Raw genomic sequence first — 19,740 nt, forward strand, 5'->3', positions numbered from 1 at the left:
TTTATATTTCCAGCAATCAGCATTTCGGTGTATTCGGAATGCAGCAAAGCAATTATGCCATTCGGCCATTAGCCATGCCATTTGCAATATGTATTACATTACATTTCGGTTTATTTCGTTTCGTTTATCTAACAACAATTGTCAGTTAATCTGTGCGCCGAGTTATAAACAAGATCTCGAATCTGAGCCTAAAAATAAACGTAGCATACATTAAAGCGCACTCAGGCACGTAGTCCACACGCAATGGCATCGTCAACGCCAACTGCCGACGCCCAACTGCCGACTGCTATTAATCTAAGACAGGCGCTAAGCCAGCTGCACGACACGTAGATAAACCCAACCCATCGATCGCCTCTCGCTCCGCCTCACCTCGCCCACAACATGGCCGCTCTCCATATTTAATGGCCTCAGCAAAGTCAAAATAGCGCCCAAAATTTGTTGCTGCCGCTGCGCCAGTAACCGCAGCCGTTGCCATTTGCCATTTGCCGTCGGCAAAAGTGTCAAAGTGCTAAAGTATGTTCAAAGATTCATAAGATTTTCTTTTCGCCTCGGCCTGTTTGTCTCTCTGTTTGTCTCTCTGTCTGTCTGTCTGTTTCAGTTTTTGTGGTTTTTGCTGCTAAAATCAACGATAAAAGGTACTGACTGGTCCAGGGCCATAGAATAGGAATAGGACATGGGACATGGGACATGCGACATGGAACAGAGGACATGGGACACGCGTCGCAATGCCAAGAAGAGTTTAGCATCTGAAGTGTTGTGTACATGGCATTGCTTTCAATTCCAGTAACAAGAGAAACACGGCGTATGCGTGATATGCTGCCCGCACTGAGCTCATTATGTCACCCCCATAAGACAATGTACACCAGGAGAAATTCATGGCATACATTCGAGATATTTATTCATGTGAAATGAATGTGAAGTTTTGCCATAAATGACAATCATCATTGTTTATATTTAATAAACTAATTGTTTACATGCATAAGACTTTTTACACTTCTCAATCGCAGAGCAGTAGAAATTTATATTTATGTGAATTAATTTAAAGTGACTTGTAGCACTGCAATTAACTAAAATATGCACATGAAAATTTCTTAAATTTGTGTTTTTAGTTATTTATCTATTTGTTTATTTATTTTAAAGTATTTTTACACTTATATTTATTTTTTTAATGACTTTTATATTATTTTTTTATTTTATAGTATTTTTACATTTTTTTGTTTTTTTTTTTTTTTTTTTTGACATATTTATTATTAATTTTCTTTATAGTATTTTTACATTCATATTTATTTTTGATTTACCTATTCATTATAATAATTATTTATTTATTTTATTATAATTTTATTTAATTTTTTTATATATTTATTTTATAGTATTTTAACATTTATATATATTTCTTTTTTTTTATTGACTTATTTATTATTTATTTATGTTATAGTATTTTTATATTAATTTATTATGATTTACCTATTCATTATTATTATTATTATTTATATATTTTATTTTAATTTTATTTATTTATTTATTACTTTTTTTTACATAATTATACATTATTATTATTGTATATTTAATTTTGTAATAAAAGTTATTTTTGTCAAACATTTTGGACTCATATTTTGCTTGATATATTTATAAAGATTTTTTTATATTAATTTATTCTTATTCACGTGCTTGCCCTATCTGAGGCCTTAAGCACCGACTCTTCTTAAGATTGGATAAAATTAATTTAGAGCTTACATTTTATAGTATATATATCATTAAAGTACAAGTGAATTGAAGTTTCGTTGCAAATATTTATACGACTTTCAATTTATTTGTAAAAATTGTTTTCATTTATCCTTTTTAAATTTAATGATTTTTTTATTGATTTATTTATTTATTTATTTTTTTTAATAAATTTATTTATGTTGAAATCATATTATTTTCTTTAGTTTTACTTTTACTTCTATTAATTTTTGTTTACAACCTTATACACATTTCATATTTGTTGATCAATTTTTATTTAATAGCCGTTCTTATTTTTGCAGTGCAAACTCTTGTCCTGTTTATGCCCACGCCCACGCCTATGCCCATGCCCACGCCCTATGCCTGGCGGCTTTAAGTGTCTGCTCTCCTTGAATTCCGCTCAAGATGCCAGCGCAGCGTCCACAGCGCTGAGCTTTTGCACTTTGCTATTAGCCCGGGCGAGTTCATTGCACTGCCGGAGCATGTGCTATTATGAATCGCATTTTACATTTTATTCTTTTGCGTTTCTTGGCCGGAAATTTCAATTTACACTCGGTGCACGCATACAGTGCGCCCGGAAGCGCGGAAAAAATGTAAATTGGAAAATGCTCATATGCAATTTGTTTGGCTAGCAGCGCGGCTAAAATCGTTGAACACAAATTTCACCATTCCTATTTCATTTTTATTTTTGTTTATCTCTTTTTGTTATTCCCTGCCTTTTGCTGGGCCATACATTGTTGTCAGTGCCGTCTGTGTAGCTGGCGGTGTTTGTATTTGTGGGCAACAATCGTTGGCTTTACGATCTCACAAAAGTATTTGGCATTTTATGCGAAATGTTTGCTGAGGCACTGTAAAAGCGCCAGACTCAAGACCACGGGGATCGCCCATTATAGTTGCACACCCACGCACGCACAGCCCTCACATCTCACATTCAGACGCGTCGTAGGGCTTTAAAATTAAACTTACATTTTTAATGTGCCAACTACTGGCATAAAGTCAGTTTGGCGTACCGAAAGAACTCCGCCCACTGACACAGCAGCTTTATGATTGTAACTTTAATGGCCATGACTCTAGCAGTGTTAGCGGAGCTGGGGGGGGCAGCAGGCGGTGCCCAGTCACTAGTTGAGTCAGCTTGGGATATAGTTAAAGTCAGGGCTTGTGGAAATAAGTCCAATCATGTCGCAGCATTTCAAGCAAATGACAACAATAGAATGTCAAATAAGTCATAATTTTGATAGCCATCACACACACACACACACACACACACACACACACAAAGAGAATGGCAGAATGAGAGAGAGAAAAAGCCAGTTGAGACATTGAATTGTTGTAGGAGTTCAGCAGTTGTTAGGAATTCAAAGGAATTATACGTCAGCTCATTCGGCTGCAGTTGATGCGAAAGAGTTCAGTTGAGAGTGAGAGAATGAGCTATAGAGGGAGTAGCAAAAATGTTACGATTTTATAGATTCTCTTTAGTAATAACACAAGATATCTGCTATTCATTGTGCACATATCATCTCACTTGAGCAATAGCTGAGGCAACATTTGTAAGCTAATTGCTAGTGCACTGTTAGGTCATTTCAGTCGCTGTTAATTTTACGTTACATTAACAGAAATTGCTCATCCCTCCACATTGTTCGCAATTGCGTCTTTTAACAGTGCACATTGCCATGGTATGCCAAACAGCATTATCCGCTGTTAATAGCATAGTTTGGCAATGTAGAGAGAGTAGCAATTGCTGTTAATGGAGTGTGAGATTAACAGAACTTATTTATATTGCTCAAATTTCTTTACATTTGAAGAAAAACGGACTATATATAATAAATATAATAATAAATAAAATTATTGTAATTATTTAATTTAAAATATAAAAATATAATTTAAAATTGAAATTGGTCATAATAATTAATATTGTATTTTAGTAGATTATTATTTTTATATATTTTCCTTTTCCCAAATTAAATTGATGTTAGGTTTTATATATTATAAATTATTTAATTTATATATTTTTCTTTTTATTTTCATTTTGTTTGGTTTTTTTTTTTTTTTTTGTCATTTATTAAATAAAGAACATTAAAAATTAAAAAAATACAAATTATAGATTTTCTAACTATTACATCGAGGGATGCAATTAATGGCTCCCCTCAACTAGCTTTTCTAGCTACTTATAGATTTTCTAAATAATACTTCGAGGGATGCAACTAATGGCTCCCCTCAACTAGCTTTTCTAGCTACTCAATGTGCGCAACCTGCTCAGCTGCTCTCCCATTTCACAGAAACACACACTAAGACACACACATGCTCAGCTGCCAACTATTGCTCGCTCGCTGATATATAATTAAATATTACTCATACGCCGCATGGCCGCTGCAATACATCACAATGGTTCGCCGCGCTGCAGACAAGCGTGATTGAGCTGCGGCGTTTCGTGGCGCCAAATCACGTTGCAATTGCCACGAGACTACGACGACGACGACGACACTCATTAGAGCAAAGTGTGATGCGTGACACCAACTTTAAATTGTCCAAAGACACGCCCTAATGCCCGGCACCTCGGCTGCTCTACCAGCTGCTGCTCCATCCATCTTCTGCCTGCACACTGCAGCGTAATCTTGGCCATTACTCAAAAAGTAGCCGGGCACGTAACGGGCCACAGCAAACCAAACCAAAAAAAAAGAAAATGGCAGCAGAAAATTGAGGCAATGTTAACGAGAGATGCTGACTGGGCCACGAGGGGGGCGGATTGACGCCCCCACAGTGGCAACTGCTGCAACCGCTGTTCCAGCCGCTGCCGGTGATATTTGCTGCTGCTGCTGACATTTGTAGTCCGCGTTTGTATATGTGTGTGGGTGTGTGTGTGGGCTGCGTCCTTGGTCCACTGTCACTGGCACAGCGACATCGCCTCGCCATTGCCACTGCGTTGGCCTTTGAAATCACAAGCGTTATTCCTTTGTTTTTTATTCGGCTTACTGTTATATTTTGTCTCTCTTTTTTTCAGCGTTTTTAGTAGTATTTGTTGCCGTTAGTGCCTCTGGTGGTGTCTCCTCGCGTCGCCCCTCTAATGGCTTTGTTATGCTAATTTCCTGACGCCTTCTGGCCATTGAGGCCGCCTCGCTGTCTCCGCTGCTCTTGTTGTTGGCTTTGATGCCGGTTTTCGGGGATTTTTCTGCTTTTCATACAACATTTCTGACGTCCCTCGACGCTAATTTAATTATATTTCTGTTACTTGCTGAGACCCGTGTGGGTATTTCTATTTGATAAAATGTTGCCCCAAATCATATTTGGCTTTAAGGTTTTATAAATAAAAAAAAATAAATGAAAATAATTTTGTGTATTATTTGTGTGATTATAAATAACTTTTTTTTTTATTATGGTATGTAGAAAAACAAAATGTTATCTTAAACTGGAAAAACGAAATATAATATATATATTTTGCTTTAATTTTTGTTACTAAAAGTAGTAACAATATTTTGACTTAATTTACTATCAAAATTATAGTATATATAATACAAATATTACTTTCACTTTCAAAAAACAAAAAATATATATAATATGTATATTTTGCTTAATTTTTTTAGCTTAAAATAAAAACAATATTTTGACTTCACTTATTATTATCATGATTATTATTATGGTAAATATATAAAAAAGAAAGAAATATAATATATATATTATGCTTTTATTTGTGTGAATAAAAGTAAAAATAATATTTTGTCTTAATTTATATTTGGCTACGAATTTATACTTGTTAAATAATTTTGTTTTATTTTTTCTACTATTTTTGTAACTAAAAAGAATATATATTTGGCCATAAAGTTTAAATTTTGCAAAATACTTTTACTTTAATTTTTTTTTTTAATATAAATAAAACAGCATTTTTAAATAGCATAGAAAATTAAAATATGTATCAAAATATGAGATTTGACTAGAATTACTATACAAATAAATCAATATATATACATATATATTATATATAAATATATATATATATTTGTATTTGTTTTCTACTATTTCTGCTATTAAATATGTATATAATATCTACCATTTTTATATATATATATTTTTTATAGCATATAGAATACGCGTCATTTATTTGTCATGTTCTGTGTCGCGTATTTTGTTTTCTTTAATAATACATTTCCTGCCCGTTCGCCAGCGTTCGCAGCGCACTGAAAAGCCAAATATACAGAAATACAAATGTTCACATTTGCAACATCATTTTCCAGCAATTTCGCTGGGAGCAGTCGCGCGACTTTCTCAGTTCTCCTTTTCCACTTGCCTTGGCCCGACTTGGCCCAGCTTTATTTACTGTTGTCACTTTGGCTACCCCAACATCGTCATTTCTCTAGCGAGTAAAAAGTGAAATTCTCTGTCGTTTCTCTTCGCATTGCCAGCATACATGTGTGTGTGTGTGTGTGTGTGTATGTGTGTGTGTCTGTCTGGGTGAAAGGACTTACCCTATAAGCCTTTTATAAGCATCGCATAAATTCTTTGTCAATTGTGGCAAATGTTGCCCTCCTGCCCGCCCGCCTCGTTGCCCGTCTTGCTGCCTGCCACTCAGCTAGTTTGCCAGTTTGCTCTGCTCTGTAGCTCGTCATTGTCATTGTCCTGGTTCTGGCTCCGGCTCTGGCTCTGGCTCTGGCCTCAGCATGTGTGTAGCGTCCTTTGGCTAAGCATATTTCTTTTTTCTTCCCTTTCTGGCTCTACGTGCTCTCTAATTGTGCCACGCATATCTGGCTAAGACTCCAGTTTGGTAACTAGAATTTGATTGTGTCGAGGCATGAGAGTGCATTGATTGGATTACCAATGAAGGCACCACTGACAGCAGCAGCACCACTCTCCCACCCACTCACTCCTAGAGTTGCCCATTAATGGGACAGACGCTATGCGACATAAGCTCGAGCAGTTGGGCGGAGATAATGTCGCCGGGAATAGCCGAAGCGGAAGCACGGATTATTGCTGGCAGTTAGGCGAGTGCTGATATCAAGAGCTCACAAATTAATCGGGATGCTGTCAATTATGCTTATCCACCTGCATATGCTAAGCATTTCCAGCCAGATAATGGCAACTAGAGCATCCACTAAGTTATGACAGCCAGCTTTGGCTTTATTTATTCTCTTTTTGGCCTTATGTTGTCTCAGCCATGTGCTCTGCACAATTCCCTCGGCAGCAGCTCGTGCAACCTTTTTGTGTTAGATTGTTTAAAATATTTTGTTGTAAACTCTCTTGTGCCCCGAACTAATCATCTCGACCCTCCTCCACTGACATTCCACGTTGGCCACTTTCTGGTTCCTGTCAACGACAACTCCCATGCAGCGCTGCATTCCCTGGACGGCACTCCAGGCATTGGCTTAGTAACTTAAAGTGCTCCAAGCCCGCAGCTCCTGCTTATGCAAAATATTCCCCAGCAGACAACACAAACAGAGAGAGAAGAATAGACTGAGAGTGAGAGAGTAGAGAGAGAGATACACATACAATTATAACATAACTCATGCGGGAAGCATATTGACAGGCCAAGGGAAGCCCAGCCCATTTCGTTGTCTGCCAACTGGGCGAAGTGGGGCAATCCAGGCGTTATGAATGCTTCCCATTCGACACGCACCTTCCGCTTAATGGGCGTGCGCGCTCGCCCCTTTCGCTGAGTTGGGTTTGTCATCACGCATTATTATGCTTTATTTCCGTGCCTGCTTTTATTTTTATTAAAACTGTCGTCAAATTTACATACAGCCAAGTGGCAGGGCGACGGCATCCCGTTGACTCGCTGTCTCGGCATGTTGTCCAGTCCAGGGAGCGGGGGGGCTGGGGGATCGGAGCCAGCGGCAGAGGGACTTGGCTTGAGACTTCCTGCTGTCAGTCTGCAGAAGTTGTTGCTTTGCTGTTATTGTTTCCAGGCCGTAGCTGATTCGTTTTTGCTTCTTCTTCATCATCGTGTGCTTTTATTTTTTTCATTTTTTTCTTGCCTTTTGAAGTGTTTACAACACTTCCGGCGCATAATGGAAAACAAAAGGCTTAAAAGGATACACAAAGGATTTGAGCAATCAAGTGCGCTTTAAGAACTTTTGCCCCATCCACGATAACCGGCTACCGATAACACTTTTTGCACCTGCCATTTACCTGGACTTGCAGCGCTTCATGGCGCTCTCAACATAACAATGCTGAGTTTTCAATATGCCCAGATCCACGTGTGCCCCATAAAGTGTATGTGTGTGAGACTGTGTGTGTGAGTGTGTGTGTGTGTGAGAAAAAAGGGTTGACGGCAACATAAAACTTGAAGTAGTTACGCTCAAATGTCTGCACGGTTTTAGCCAGACAACAAACAACAATAACCAACAAGAAGCGCCAACAACAACAACAACAAAGCCTTAAAGAATTTGTAGCTCCCCAGCCAGGCGATATTTGGCCGTTGAGCCTTTTATGTCGAAAGTTTTCACTTACCCCGAGTACGTGCTGGCTGTGGCGAGCACATGAAATTGAATGGAAATCATAATTATGAAAAGAAAATTGTTTGCAATATTTAAATATATATAAAGCCATAGCAGCAATTGAGTTCTTAATAGAACTAAGCAGGAGAGACTTTTAGAGAGACATTCTGATATATATATGTATATACAGCTAAAATCCATAATCGAGATTTTCATTGGAACTTAAATTCTAAATAAAAATATACATATCCTGCAAAATTTTACTGTACCTCCTTCGATATTTTTTTCTTCAGTTCATAATTTAATTCTGAGTTTTTATCCTGGCAATTTTGATTATGAAAAGAAAAGAAAATGAAGCTGCAATTGAGCACTTCATAAAACTACGTTAGGGAGTTCTCTATACTTTTCTTCTCATATACACATGCATATGTATACACACATATGTACATATATACTGCAAAAATCTATAATAAAAATTGGTTGTAAAATTGAAATGAAATGAAAATTAACCAATTCTCATCCCCTTAAAATAAAGTTACGTCATATATAATTGATTAGGAATTTTTGTCATCCCCAAAAAGAAAAATCTATATTTATTAATTACTATTTAGATTATGCTGCCTAAAGAAGTATAAAAATTTGATATATAAAATATTTGTCAGGTCCCTGCTGCCAGTGCTTAGTTTATTTTATATAACTTGTTACTGGCTAATAAATATACAGATAAATAAAATATTTGAGTATTTGCGCAGAAAATTTGTATGTTTGTTTATATAACAACAATCTATAATCAAATTTATTTATTTATTTTATTTCTTTTTTTTTTAATTTTAAATACTATATTTTTTATATTTCCATTCTTTTGCATAATAGCGTCATTTTAAATATATAAAATAAAATATAAAAATAAATTCAAAACAATGTATTCCCTCGTGTAAAATTGAAAATAAAATATAAAAATAAATTATTTATTGTTTTCGTGCTCGACAAAGTTATTTCCAATGTATATTTTATTATGTTTATTTTTGTATACCAAAATTATATTTTTAAAAGTATGCCATATAAATTAAATTTTAATTTAAAACTGATAAATAATAAAATCATATTGAAAATATTTGAAAAGGAAAGAGTATTACTCTCATTGAAATATTTTAAAATTCGTAAATTCCAAAAAATTAAGCAATAAATAAATTAACAAAAAAAAGTAATAGTAATAATAATATATATAATAAATAATAATAAACATTATTCCCCTTCATATATTCACCTTTTACTAAATGCCGTCCCACTTCTTCTCTTTGCAGATGCTCAAATCCAGTCAAAGGCCCAGCTCCAGCCAGCCGTGGCAGCTGCCGGTGCTGCTCGTATTGGCCGCGCTGAGCCTCTGTCTGGCCTGTCGCGTCTCGGAGTTCTCCTGCAAGGGCAGCGGCAACAGCGGCAACATCTGCGTGCCGCTGGACAAATACTGCGATGGCCGCAGCGATTGTGCCGATGGCAGTGACGAGCCGAAGCACTGTTCCGGTTAGTGTTGTCTTTATACACATATACATATATTTATATACATATATACTATTTATGTGCATTTTCTTATCCCGACACGAACACGCACAGTCTGCAATCGGACATACTATGGTGATATTGGACGCACCTATGCCATAAAAGTGCCAACGCCACAGTGGAATAAATTGCCGTTCCTGTGTCACTTGACATTCACCGCGTCCGGCCATGATCAAGGCGACATAGTCCAGGTGAGTCGACAACTATGTGCATGAGTGAGGGGGTGTGGGGTGCGGGGTGCGTGTGTGGACTCCACTCGACTCGGTTCTCTGCTCTTTGTCTGCCTGCTGTTGTTGTTGTTGTTGACTTCTGCATGCCGTAGGCCAAAGATTAGCAGCGACATAAAACTGCTTTATACACACACAAACACATAAAGATATATAGATGTGTATCTGCACATGTATAGAGGTATGTATGTGTGTGTGTGTGCACGCACTCCCACACCAGCAGCAGCTGCTGAACTCTTGCAATTGCAACTGAAAGTGGACTCGACTCTGACTCGCTCACAGCTGCAAAGTAAAATATTTCGGTACACTGCAGTTGCAAAAACAAACACGAATATGTGCAGGAATACCCTTACATAGAATAAGGATACTCGCAGTCGTTGGGTGTTATATTGAAAATAATTGAGATTTTGTATATATAATAACGTTTTTGTAAATATTATTGGGATATGGGCTCATTGAAAGTCGAATACCTTTAAATATTTATTTTTTGATGCAATGCACAAAAATTAATTGCATTCGTTATTGCAGCTTAACACAAATTTAATTTATAAACAAAAAAAATATCCTTAATATATAAACAAATATTTGGCAAGCGATTGCAAAGCTTAAATATAAATTTATATTGTGGATTAATGATTTATTAAATCTAAGATGTATTAAATTTTTAATTCACAATGTAAATTTATATTTAGGTTTTAGATAGGCTTGTATATAAAATATTAAATAATAGAAAAAAACATGATAGTCCAATACATAACAAGTAAATTCATAGAAAAGCTAATTCTTCTGTTCTGTTCTATATGATGAATAAATAACATAAAATAAATCTTCTCAAAATAACATTTTTTGCATTAGACTTTACTTATAATTTTGAGTTTCACTGCCACATAAATCTAAATTAAATATAATTTATATGTTAAATGCAATTTTTAGAATACTGAGAATTACAAACAATTATTAAACATTGTTGGGCAAAATGACACTAGAAATTACAAATAAGGCAGAAATCAAATTTTGAAAAATATATAAATATTATGAAGTAATGATAATTAAGAAATGAAACTGGAAATTTCAAAGAATTTTTATAATTAAATTAAATATAAACAATAAAGGACTCACAAAAAAATGAATAAAAATTGGTTGGCAAGGTAATACTGAAATAAATTACTGATAATAATACGTTGGGTGGTCAAAAATAAAAATATATACATATATATATTTATAATATATTTATTATATATACATATATATATTTATAAAACAAAAATGTAAAAAACTTATGGAAGTAATAGACTAAAGGGGCAGTAATAGATTAAAGGGGCAATAAAATAATTCAATAATAATATATAATATAATAATAAAATAATAAGTAAACAAAAATACAAATTATTAGAATATCAAATGTTATTCAGAAAAGCAGATACCAGCCTCTGCATTTCCCAATCTCATTCTCTCTTTCCCCTTCTCTTTTTAGATAAAAATCGATTTTCAAATTATGACCTCGATTCATATGAAACAGAAATACGCCCATAATGATATGCACAAATGGTCGTATCCATAACTCACATGCTCTCATTAAGTCCATCTCGGCTGAATCTCAGTGTATTCACGTTTCGTCTCTCTACTGATTTCGTTTGCGTCCGTCGTATGTGATGTTCCGTTTCTTTTGCACCATGATGGATGTCTGGCATTTTCGTTACTCCGGGCTTATGTGCGTGCTCAATTAGGGGTATATGACTCTAGTCTGAGCTCTGGCACAGAGGCAACGCCCCCGATGCTCGCTCGCAAAATAGTTGAGCAGTGGGGCGCTTTTACGCTTTAAGGCAAGGTCTTGGCTTTAAACGGTTCATCTTAGGCGAGAGGGGGGAGGGAAGGGAGCGGGGGCTGGCCATAAGCGTTGACAATAAAATTAGACACGCTTCACAACATTTTTGGCGAACTGTCAGAAAAACGTCAATTTCAATTTCGAAAATAATTGATTTCCATGCAATTTGCGTAACGGCGCAATGAGCAGTTAGCAGCAGCCGAGGATAAGCTGGGGGGTGGCAGCTAGGGTGGCCCAAAACTGCGAGGGGGCCACTCAAGCAGTTGGCAAGCCTGCAAAATGGGACAGACAGGCGAGCTGAGCTGAGTTGAGCTGAGCGGAGGAGAACGTCGCACCAAATCCTGAGCATTGGCATTGCCTTCTACTTTATGGAATGATATATGCAAAATGTAGCTCCTGCTGCTGCTGCTCCTGCTGCTGCTGCTGCTACGGCAGCTTTGCACCTTGCACCAAATCTGTCATGCATAAGTTATAACTTTTATTTTGTGTTTCCGCATTTGTAGACCACGCTGATAAACGTGGCAGATTCAGCCTGGCAATGCATATAAATCATGTGCTTGGCTTTCACTTTATCCAGTTAGCTTTGCTCAGCGCCGCCCCGCCCCCAAGCCCTTTCTACACATATTTTTGTTGCTTTTTTTCTGCTTGCCTCCTGCTGCTGCTTGTCTACGTGGGAAATGGCTTGAAATAATAATGTTACGCGTTGGCTTAGGGTGTGAGCAGGGGACAACAGCAACAGCAGCAACAACAACAACAGCAACAACAACGTTCTGGGCCACGCAATCGTCTTGTCTGTCAGCATGTCCTGCTGTACATATTGATTGATGATTGTCGGTGTGTCTGTGTGTATGTGTAAGTGTGCTCCCAGCGAGAGCAAAAGTTTAAATTACCCTAGCTACCCGTCCTACCGCCAAAGTACATATCGCTGCAACTTTGCTCGCGGCTAATTTTTAATGGAAATAACTTGGCCCCCAAACTTCTGACAGTTATTCTCCATTTTTACATTTTTTCCACTTGTTTTTTGCACTTCAATTTTTTATACTTTAATCAAATATCCCGTGTTGCACTCTGTAATTTGCGCCACAAGCTGAGCGCACTTTTCACACCCCCCAATGAATACATGCGCGACTTAAAGCTTTAGCTAAATGGAATATACATATATATATCTATAAAATATATATAGATATATATATATGTATAGATACGGTAAATGCTGCGGGCATTTCTCGCATTTCTTTCGTTTTTCGCAGCATTTCAAATTTTTAGCATGTAGCAATATTAAATTGCTAGCAATAAAAGCCATGCGAATTTTACCGGCCACATAAATCAACAGATATTTTAACCATATAAAAATTCACATACATAGCTGCATTTTATATATATTTTTATATTCCATTTGCATTTTATTTTGTGTCCCTATATTATTTGCTACGCTTTATTTTTCATTTATTTTTTACAATATTTTAAATGTGCTCTTTATATTTGTTTATGCATTGCCAACGAGATTTTCACTTGTTTGTTTTGTAAGCAATTTTCATACGCAAATGTATTTTTTCCTTAATGCCATTAATGATGGAGTATTTTGTATTTTGTTTGATATTCTTTCGCCGTTGATTACACAGCGAACGGAGCGGACGGACTGGGTTTCAATTATTTCCTGTATTTGATATTTCATGCGAACACATTATATATATACATATATTTTTTATTATATTTATTATATATTTTGTTATTGGGGCTGGGTTTTCTCTTAATAATCTGAATTATTAATTATCGAACGATTGAGTTTTTATATGATTATAGCGCAAATCACTCTATTTCTTTTTTTTCTGTCTTTTATTGCCTTGGCTATAATATTAAACCCGTTCTCTCTCTTTCGCTGAATCAGTGTTTCTATTAGGGTTTCTACCTTAGCTTTCTCTCTTATTATTTCTCTGTCTCTCTTTTTTTCTTTTTTCACATTTCCTCGTTAAATCTATTATAGCCTGCCGTTTTTTCTCTCTCTCTCTCTCTCTCTCTCTCTCTCTCTCTCTCTCTCTCTCTCTCTCTCTCTCTCTTATTTTCTTTCTCTCTTTCGTTCTCCCTTATCTTTCGCCCTTTCTCTGTTTCTCTCAAATATTTTCTTTCTCTCTCTATCCCTTATCTTTTTTCTTTTATCTGTCCCTCCTTTTTCCTTTTTTTCTCTCTCAGAAGCTCTCTCTCTTTTTCTCTGTCTGTCCCTCTCTATCTCTCGCTGTCTCTCAGTCTTTTTTTACCCCTCCCTCTCTTTTTTGCACATCTTAGAGTACCTTTCTTTCATTTTTTTCATAACTTCCTGATATATGTGACATTTCCCACCTCTCTATGCGATTCGCAAAATCTCATATATTTCTCTTACTTTTACAGTAAATTTTTCCAAATAATGTTGTATTTACATAAGCATTTTCTAGTAATTCCTGAATGTCAACAGAACATTTTCTGGCTTTAGCATCATCTATCAATTCGCATTTGTGAAAAAGAAAATGGAAATACATTCTCAGTGCATATAGCTCTCTCTCTCTCCTTCTCTCTCTCATTCCGTAGTTAAGGACAATTTGCATAAAAAGCTAATAATAACCGCCCCGCCCGCCCATTTCCAGTTGAGTTGCGAGTGCGCTCTCAACTTTTAGCAGCTTGTAAAACTGGAGCTGTAAAGTGCAGAGAAATAAGACTATTGCCCACTTAGAAGCGTTGCAGGTGGCAACAACTTTGCCACAAGTTTCATTTAACATGCAAAACTCCATAAAGAAGATACACATAAATTTACCTGCCCCGAGACTGTTGCCGTGTGTCCAGGTAGAGCCAGCTAGCCTTGATGTCCACTGGTCTCCAGGCATTCCGGGCGCCTTGAAAACTTGTCCAGGCTGCGGTTGCCACTGGACTCAACTCTCTCTCTCTCTCTCTCTCTGTGTGTGTGTGCAGTCTGTACGTGCGTTGCGTTTCTCTAATATTCGAAATTAAAATCGTGTTTCGTTATATTTGCTGTTTGTGACTGTTTATGTGGTAGGTGCTAAAATATGTATAAAGAGAGCGCCTTTCAACCCTTTTCCGAAGTTTTGTTTGCAATTTGCCAAATGCCAGGCACACGCAACTTTATTTGCATATTTTATTAAAATTTATATGTATGCGTTCATATATGTGTTATATATGTATATATATATATATATATATGTGTATATATATAGCAACAGACACTTGACGTGCGCTTAGCCCACGTCTTATACTTATTTGTGTTTTCACTTTTTATACTCACTCAGGGCAAAGAAAATGAGTATATTGGTTTCGTACAATGACCATCTTACTCCGATTTTATAAAGATTAGAAATTCGGTATATATCTATATACATATCGTCAATATATCATCTGATAAAGTGTTTAGATATTCGTGATATATTTATAAGAGTGTAGCATATCGTATAATACTTTTTTCAGTTATCTAAAGACCTCGGGAGCTGAAAATAAACATATAAATAAATACGTATATTCACGATGCCGACCAAGATAAAATATTATGCTCTGATTTCCCATTTTAAAGGGGTTTAGGTTATATAAAGTCAAGGCTATAAGTGAGACCTTTGGAGTCGTAGAAAAGCAAAAGAAATATATCCCTTATTTTATTTTTATTTATTTTTTAATTTTATATATTATAAGTTTCGATACTAGAAGTTTTTTTACACCCTTAGGAGCAACTTAATATTGTTGAACATTTTTTATAATTTTAAAGATGAATTTTTATTGTTTATTATAAATTTCACGACCTTCTCTAAGGGAATCTAGATTTCCTCCAATTTCAGTCAGCTGTCTACATTTTTATCGTGAATGAGTGTTCTGCAGTCGGTAGTGCTCGACTGCAACGCTCTTAATTTCACTCTCTCTCTCTCCCTCTCTCGCTCTCTTTCCTTTACAATTTCGCTCTGGAGTCCGTCCTGACCTTCGCTTCAGTTGCGGCTTGTGCTCTTTGGCGCCTGCTGTGTGTTGTCTTTTTTTATGGCCAATCTAATATGCAAACAGAGGGCGTGGCATGGGCATGGGCGTGGGCGTGAGCGTGAGCGTGGGCATGCTTAAGGTTGCCATTTCGCAATTGAATTTCATTTGCATAACTTTAACGTGTGCCGAGCTAAACTAACATCAAATATATATAACATCAATACACTGCCAGAGCAAACAAAGTTGAGTATGCTCAGCTGCAGTCAAGTCTCTCAAGTCAGCCAACAATTTGAGCAGAGCAACTTGCAGTCGTCTATGGACACACACACACACATTGATGGCATTTTTATCTGTATGTATATGTTTATGAATATATTTCTCCAACCATTTGCAGATCATATTTGATGGCTTTACGGTGGGCCGCTTCGATGAGGGCATGGTCGATACGGATGTGGATGGTTATGAAACGAATCTGAGCCCAACGGGCGAGCTGCCCGGCTGCCCGGAGGGCTTCATGCAGGTGAGTGCAAATTTAATTTATTAAAATTTGAATTGAATATTACGTAAGCCACGTTCATCTTGCACTCCATTTGCTCCGCTGCCATTGAACGTTGCGTTCAGCTATAATTTTATGCCAGCCAAGCGCACACAGCGTGGGAGGGAGGCTGGTGGGTAGGTGGGTAGAGTGTAATGGCTGCTGAATCGTACTATATATCCACGTCCGCTTCCAGCTTGACCCACGCCACGCCACGATTCTCAGCTCCGTTCGATTCAATCAATGTCCGAGTAATTCTGTAATTTTCTGTTGGCTCTGTTGACAAATGCCACATTAGCCCAGCAAATTGAATTGAATTGTGCGCCTGTCCGACTCTCTGCCGCCCACCCTCTCTCTGTGTGTGCGTGTGTATGTGTGTGCTGTACACCATTGCTGTGCTCATGTCCGACGTCTTGTTCGTCCGCAGATTGAAGTTTGAGTGCTGTTCGGCACAAAAAAGAAGAAGAAGCAGAGAGAGAGAGAGAAGTAAAAGCGAAGCGAAGGAACAGAAAACTATTTAACATACATATATTTTTATCACAACTTTTGCGGCTCCACGTTGTTGACATTGCTACTTTGTCGAGACATACCACCCGTGTCCAGGCCCCGCCTTTGACATTCCGTATAGCTAAAATAAAACTAAAGCCACGGCACGGGCACTGCCCAAATAAAATGTACCAAATCCCTGTAATTGACTTGTGCAATATGTTCAAATATACATTTGTACAGTTGTATATGTGCCATAAACTCGTATACCAAACAAAAATCGCTATATGTGTGTGCGTGTGTGTGTGTGTACTTTGATAATCTGATGCTGCTGCATTACATTAAATGGAGTTTTGCAGCAGTAAAAGCAAAATAACCATCAGCTGGGACTGGAGCATGGGTCTGTAGTCAGCATTCAATATAGTTCGTATATACATATGTATGTATGTATGTATATATAAGTATATAATGCTTCCACTGTGCACTTTGCATGCGCTTTTAGTTGCCTTAATCTACCTTTCGAATTAATTTCAAAGCTTAAGTTGTGCGCACTGCGGGCAGCGGGCAGCCACGAACCGGCGGAGCCATCGCAAAAAGGGCCAAAGTGTTGAATTGCAGGGGAGTGTGTGGGGGGCAAAGTGTTTTTCCCTTTTGGGCCAAGAGCTTCAGGTGTGATTATGCATCCCAGTGCAATGCTAAGGCGACAGCTCAATTCGTAAATAATTTGAAATAGAAAATAATACTTGAATACATTTAAATGAAAATAAATAAATGGGAAATAAAATTGGAAGTCTAAATGAATATATTGAATTGAAAATAAATATGCAGCAAATAAAATGGGAATATAAATGAAAATGTTGAAGCGAAATAAATAAGTGGAAAATAGAAAACGGAATAGAATTTCAATTAATTAAATTAATATTAAATAAAGATTAAAATTAAATAATTAAAAGGTAGAAAAAAATATAAAAACAAATATATTTAAATTAAAATTAAATTTAATAAATAAATAGAATAAAAAAATATAAAATAAATTTTAAAAAAATATATAAATACAAATATAAAATTAAACAAATAAATTAATATAAATTTTACTCTCTGCTTAGCCACAAGTAGAGCTCAGGGCAAAATATATTTTACATATTGTGATTTTCATTTCTTATGAATATTAGAATATATAATATATATACGTATAAGTGATACCAAGGGTTCCTTAATGACTTCCTTAGAATATGAATTAGGTCTTTGATAAACCTAATAATTGTTTTTGATTTCTTCGTTCTAATAAATAATTTATTTCTTATTAATACAAATTAGATAAATTAATAATATAAAAGTAAATATAAAAATAAATAAATATAAAAATATAATTAAAAAATAAATGAATAAAATAAATATATATAAATACAAAAATAAATAAATAAATAATAAATAAATACTAAAATATGGTTTTATCTTAAATAAATAAATAAAATAAAAATAAATAAATATAAAAATATAAACATAAATATAAGTTTATCTTAAAAAATAAATGAATAAAAAATAAAGAAATATATATAAAAATAACTAAATATAAAAATATATTTTATCAGACCAATGAAGGTAAAATCATCAACATCTTTCAGAGATGGCAAATAGCTTAAAGCAATTAATAGAGACTTGGGCGTATCAAACACACACACTCAGATACGATTACTACGTCCTGAAGAAGTCTTACAGAGCTCGAGCACTCACACTACATACATACACTCATGCTTGTCTTTACAAGTATTTGTCTTAGCTAACTCCTTGGTTTAATGTCTTCTACTCTCATTCACTAAGATTTTTCCAGCGTTTGCTCTCATATTACAATGACTCAAATATCTAGTTTAATTATTTAATATATATTTCAAGCTTTTAATTAAACATTTGTCATTGCAGTCCAATTTCATATTCTACTTACTTAATTTAATTTAAATATTTTCACTAATACTTAGCCAAAAGTTTTCTCTTTAGCTCTCATTAAAGTCTCTCAAAGATTTGCGGATTGCAGCTGCTATTTCAGTCTTTGCTCTCTGTTGAGATAAGTGCATAAGGATTTCCCTTTTGCTCAGCTGACATTATCTCTTATAGTTCCGTCTCTGTGCTCTGCTCGCCCTCTCGCTCTCCTTGCCCCTCTCTCTGTCTCTTTCACTTTTGAGCTCCGCCAACATGCTAACATGTGTATTGTATGTTTCCTATTGCTCGCAGTTTTGCTGTCCAATTGAAAGTGAACTCTGCTCCTCTCCGGACCTGCCGCTCCCAACGGCTGCTCCGTGGCCCTTTATTAGTTTAGCGCTGGCGACTGATGCTGCAGTTTTGTGCTGCCCCTCTGCCATGCCACGCCCCACACTTTGTGACAATAAATTGTGAACAAGCGTGGGGCGTGCGCTGACATTTTGTGGTGCTGTCCAGCTCCATGCAGCTCATCCAGATCGGCCTGGCCCGGACTGGCCTGGACTGGCAGCTGTGTCCGGCTGTCCCTCGCCTCGCGCGGTCAGCTCGTCTGTTGAGGTTTCATTTGGCACTTGACATATGTATGTACGAAAAACTGCGGCTGGAATAGAACTGGTTGTGCGGCGGATTTGAGGAATGATGGAAACTGGCCGCGTTTTTTCATCATCTTCTTCCTCTTGATTTTCCACATTTTTTTTTTGTGGGTTTTTAAAATGCAGTTAAATATTTGCAATTTTTTTTCCATTTTTTTTCGGTGCAAGCCTTGTTGCAGTTTTATAAACTCGTAACTAACCGCAGGTTTGTGTTGTCATTCTGGGCGCTTCGGCCCGTCCGGCGGATTCGCGGCCGGAGCTTTATCGTAGCTGGCGCGCTGCGGCGCCTGTTTTTATTTATTTAAGGCAAACATTTTTAACTGCTGACGTGGTTTCAGTTTTTATTCGCAGTTATTTTGCAGTTTCGGTTTGTGTTTTTTTTTTTTTTCTGTTCTGTTCTGTTCTGCGCGCCAGCCAAACCGGTCGAGCCTTATAAATTATTCGTGTCATGGCC

At 36.4% G+C, this 19,740-nt stretch overlaps 1 protein-coding gene across 1 annotated transcript in view; it reads left to right on the forward strand.

Annotated features, from left to right (window-relative positions):
* LOC108650240 (uncharacterized) overlaps positions 1–19,740 on the forward strand; it is an 86,346-nt gene that overhangs the window by 15,528 nt on the left and 51,078 nt on the right. The window contains exons 2-4 of the mRNA XM_089259196.1: positions 9,449–9,665; positions 9,756–9,892; positions 16,093–16,218. Of these exons, the coding sequence (XP_089115322.1) occupies positions 9,449–9,665; positions 9,756–9,892; positions 16,093–16,218 (480 nt within the window). The remainder of the gene's footprint in view (positions 1–9,448; positions 9,666–9,755; positions 9,893–16,092; positions 16,219–19,740) is intronic.

Source organism: Drosophila navojoa, chromosome 4, assembly GCF_054131105.1.
Source record: "Drosophila navojoa isolate 15081-1374.11 chromosome 4, UAZ_NAV_1.0, whole genome shotgun sequence".
Taxonomy (NCBI): domain Eukaryota; kingdom Metazoa; phylum Arthropoda; class Insecta; order Diptera; family Drosophilidae; genus Drosophila; species Drosophila navojoa.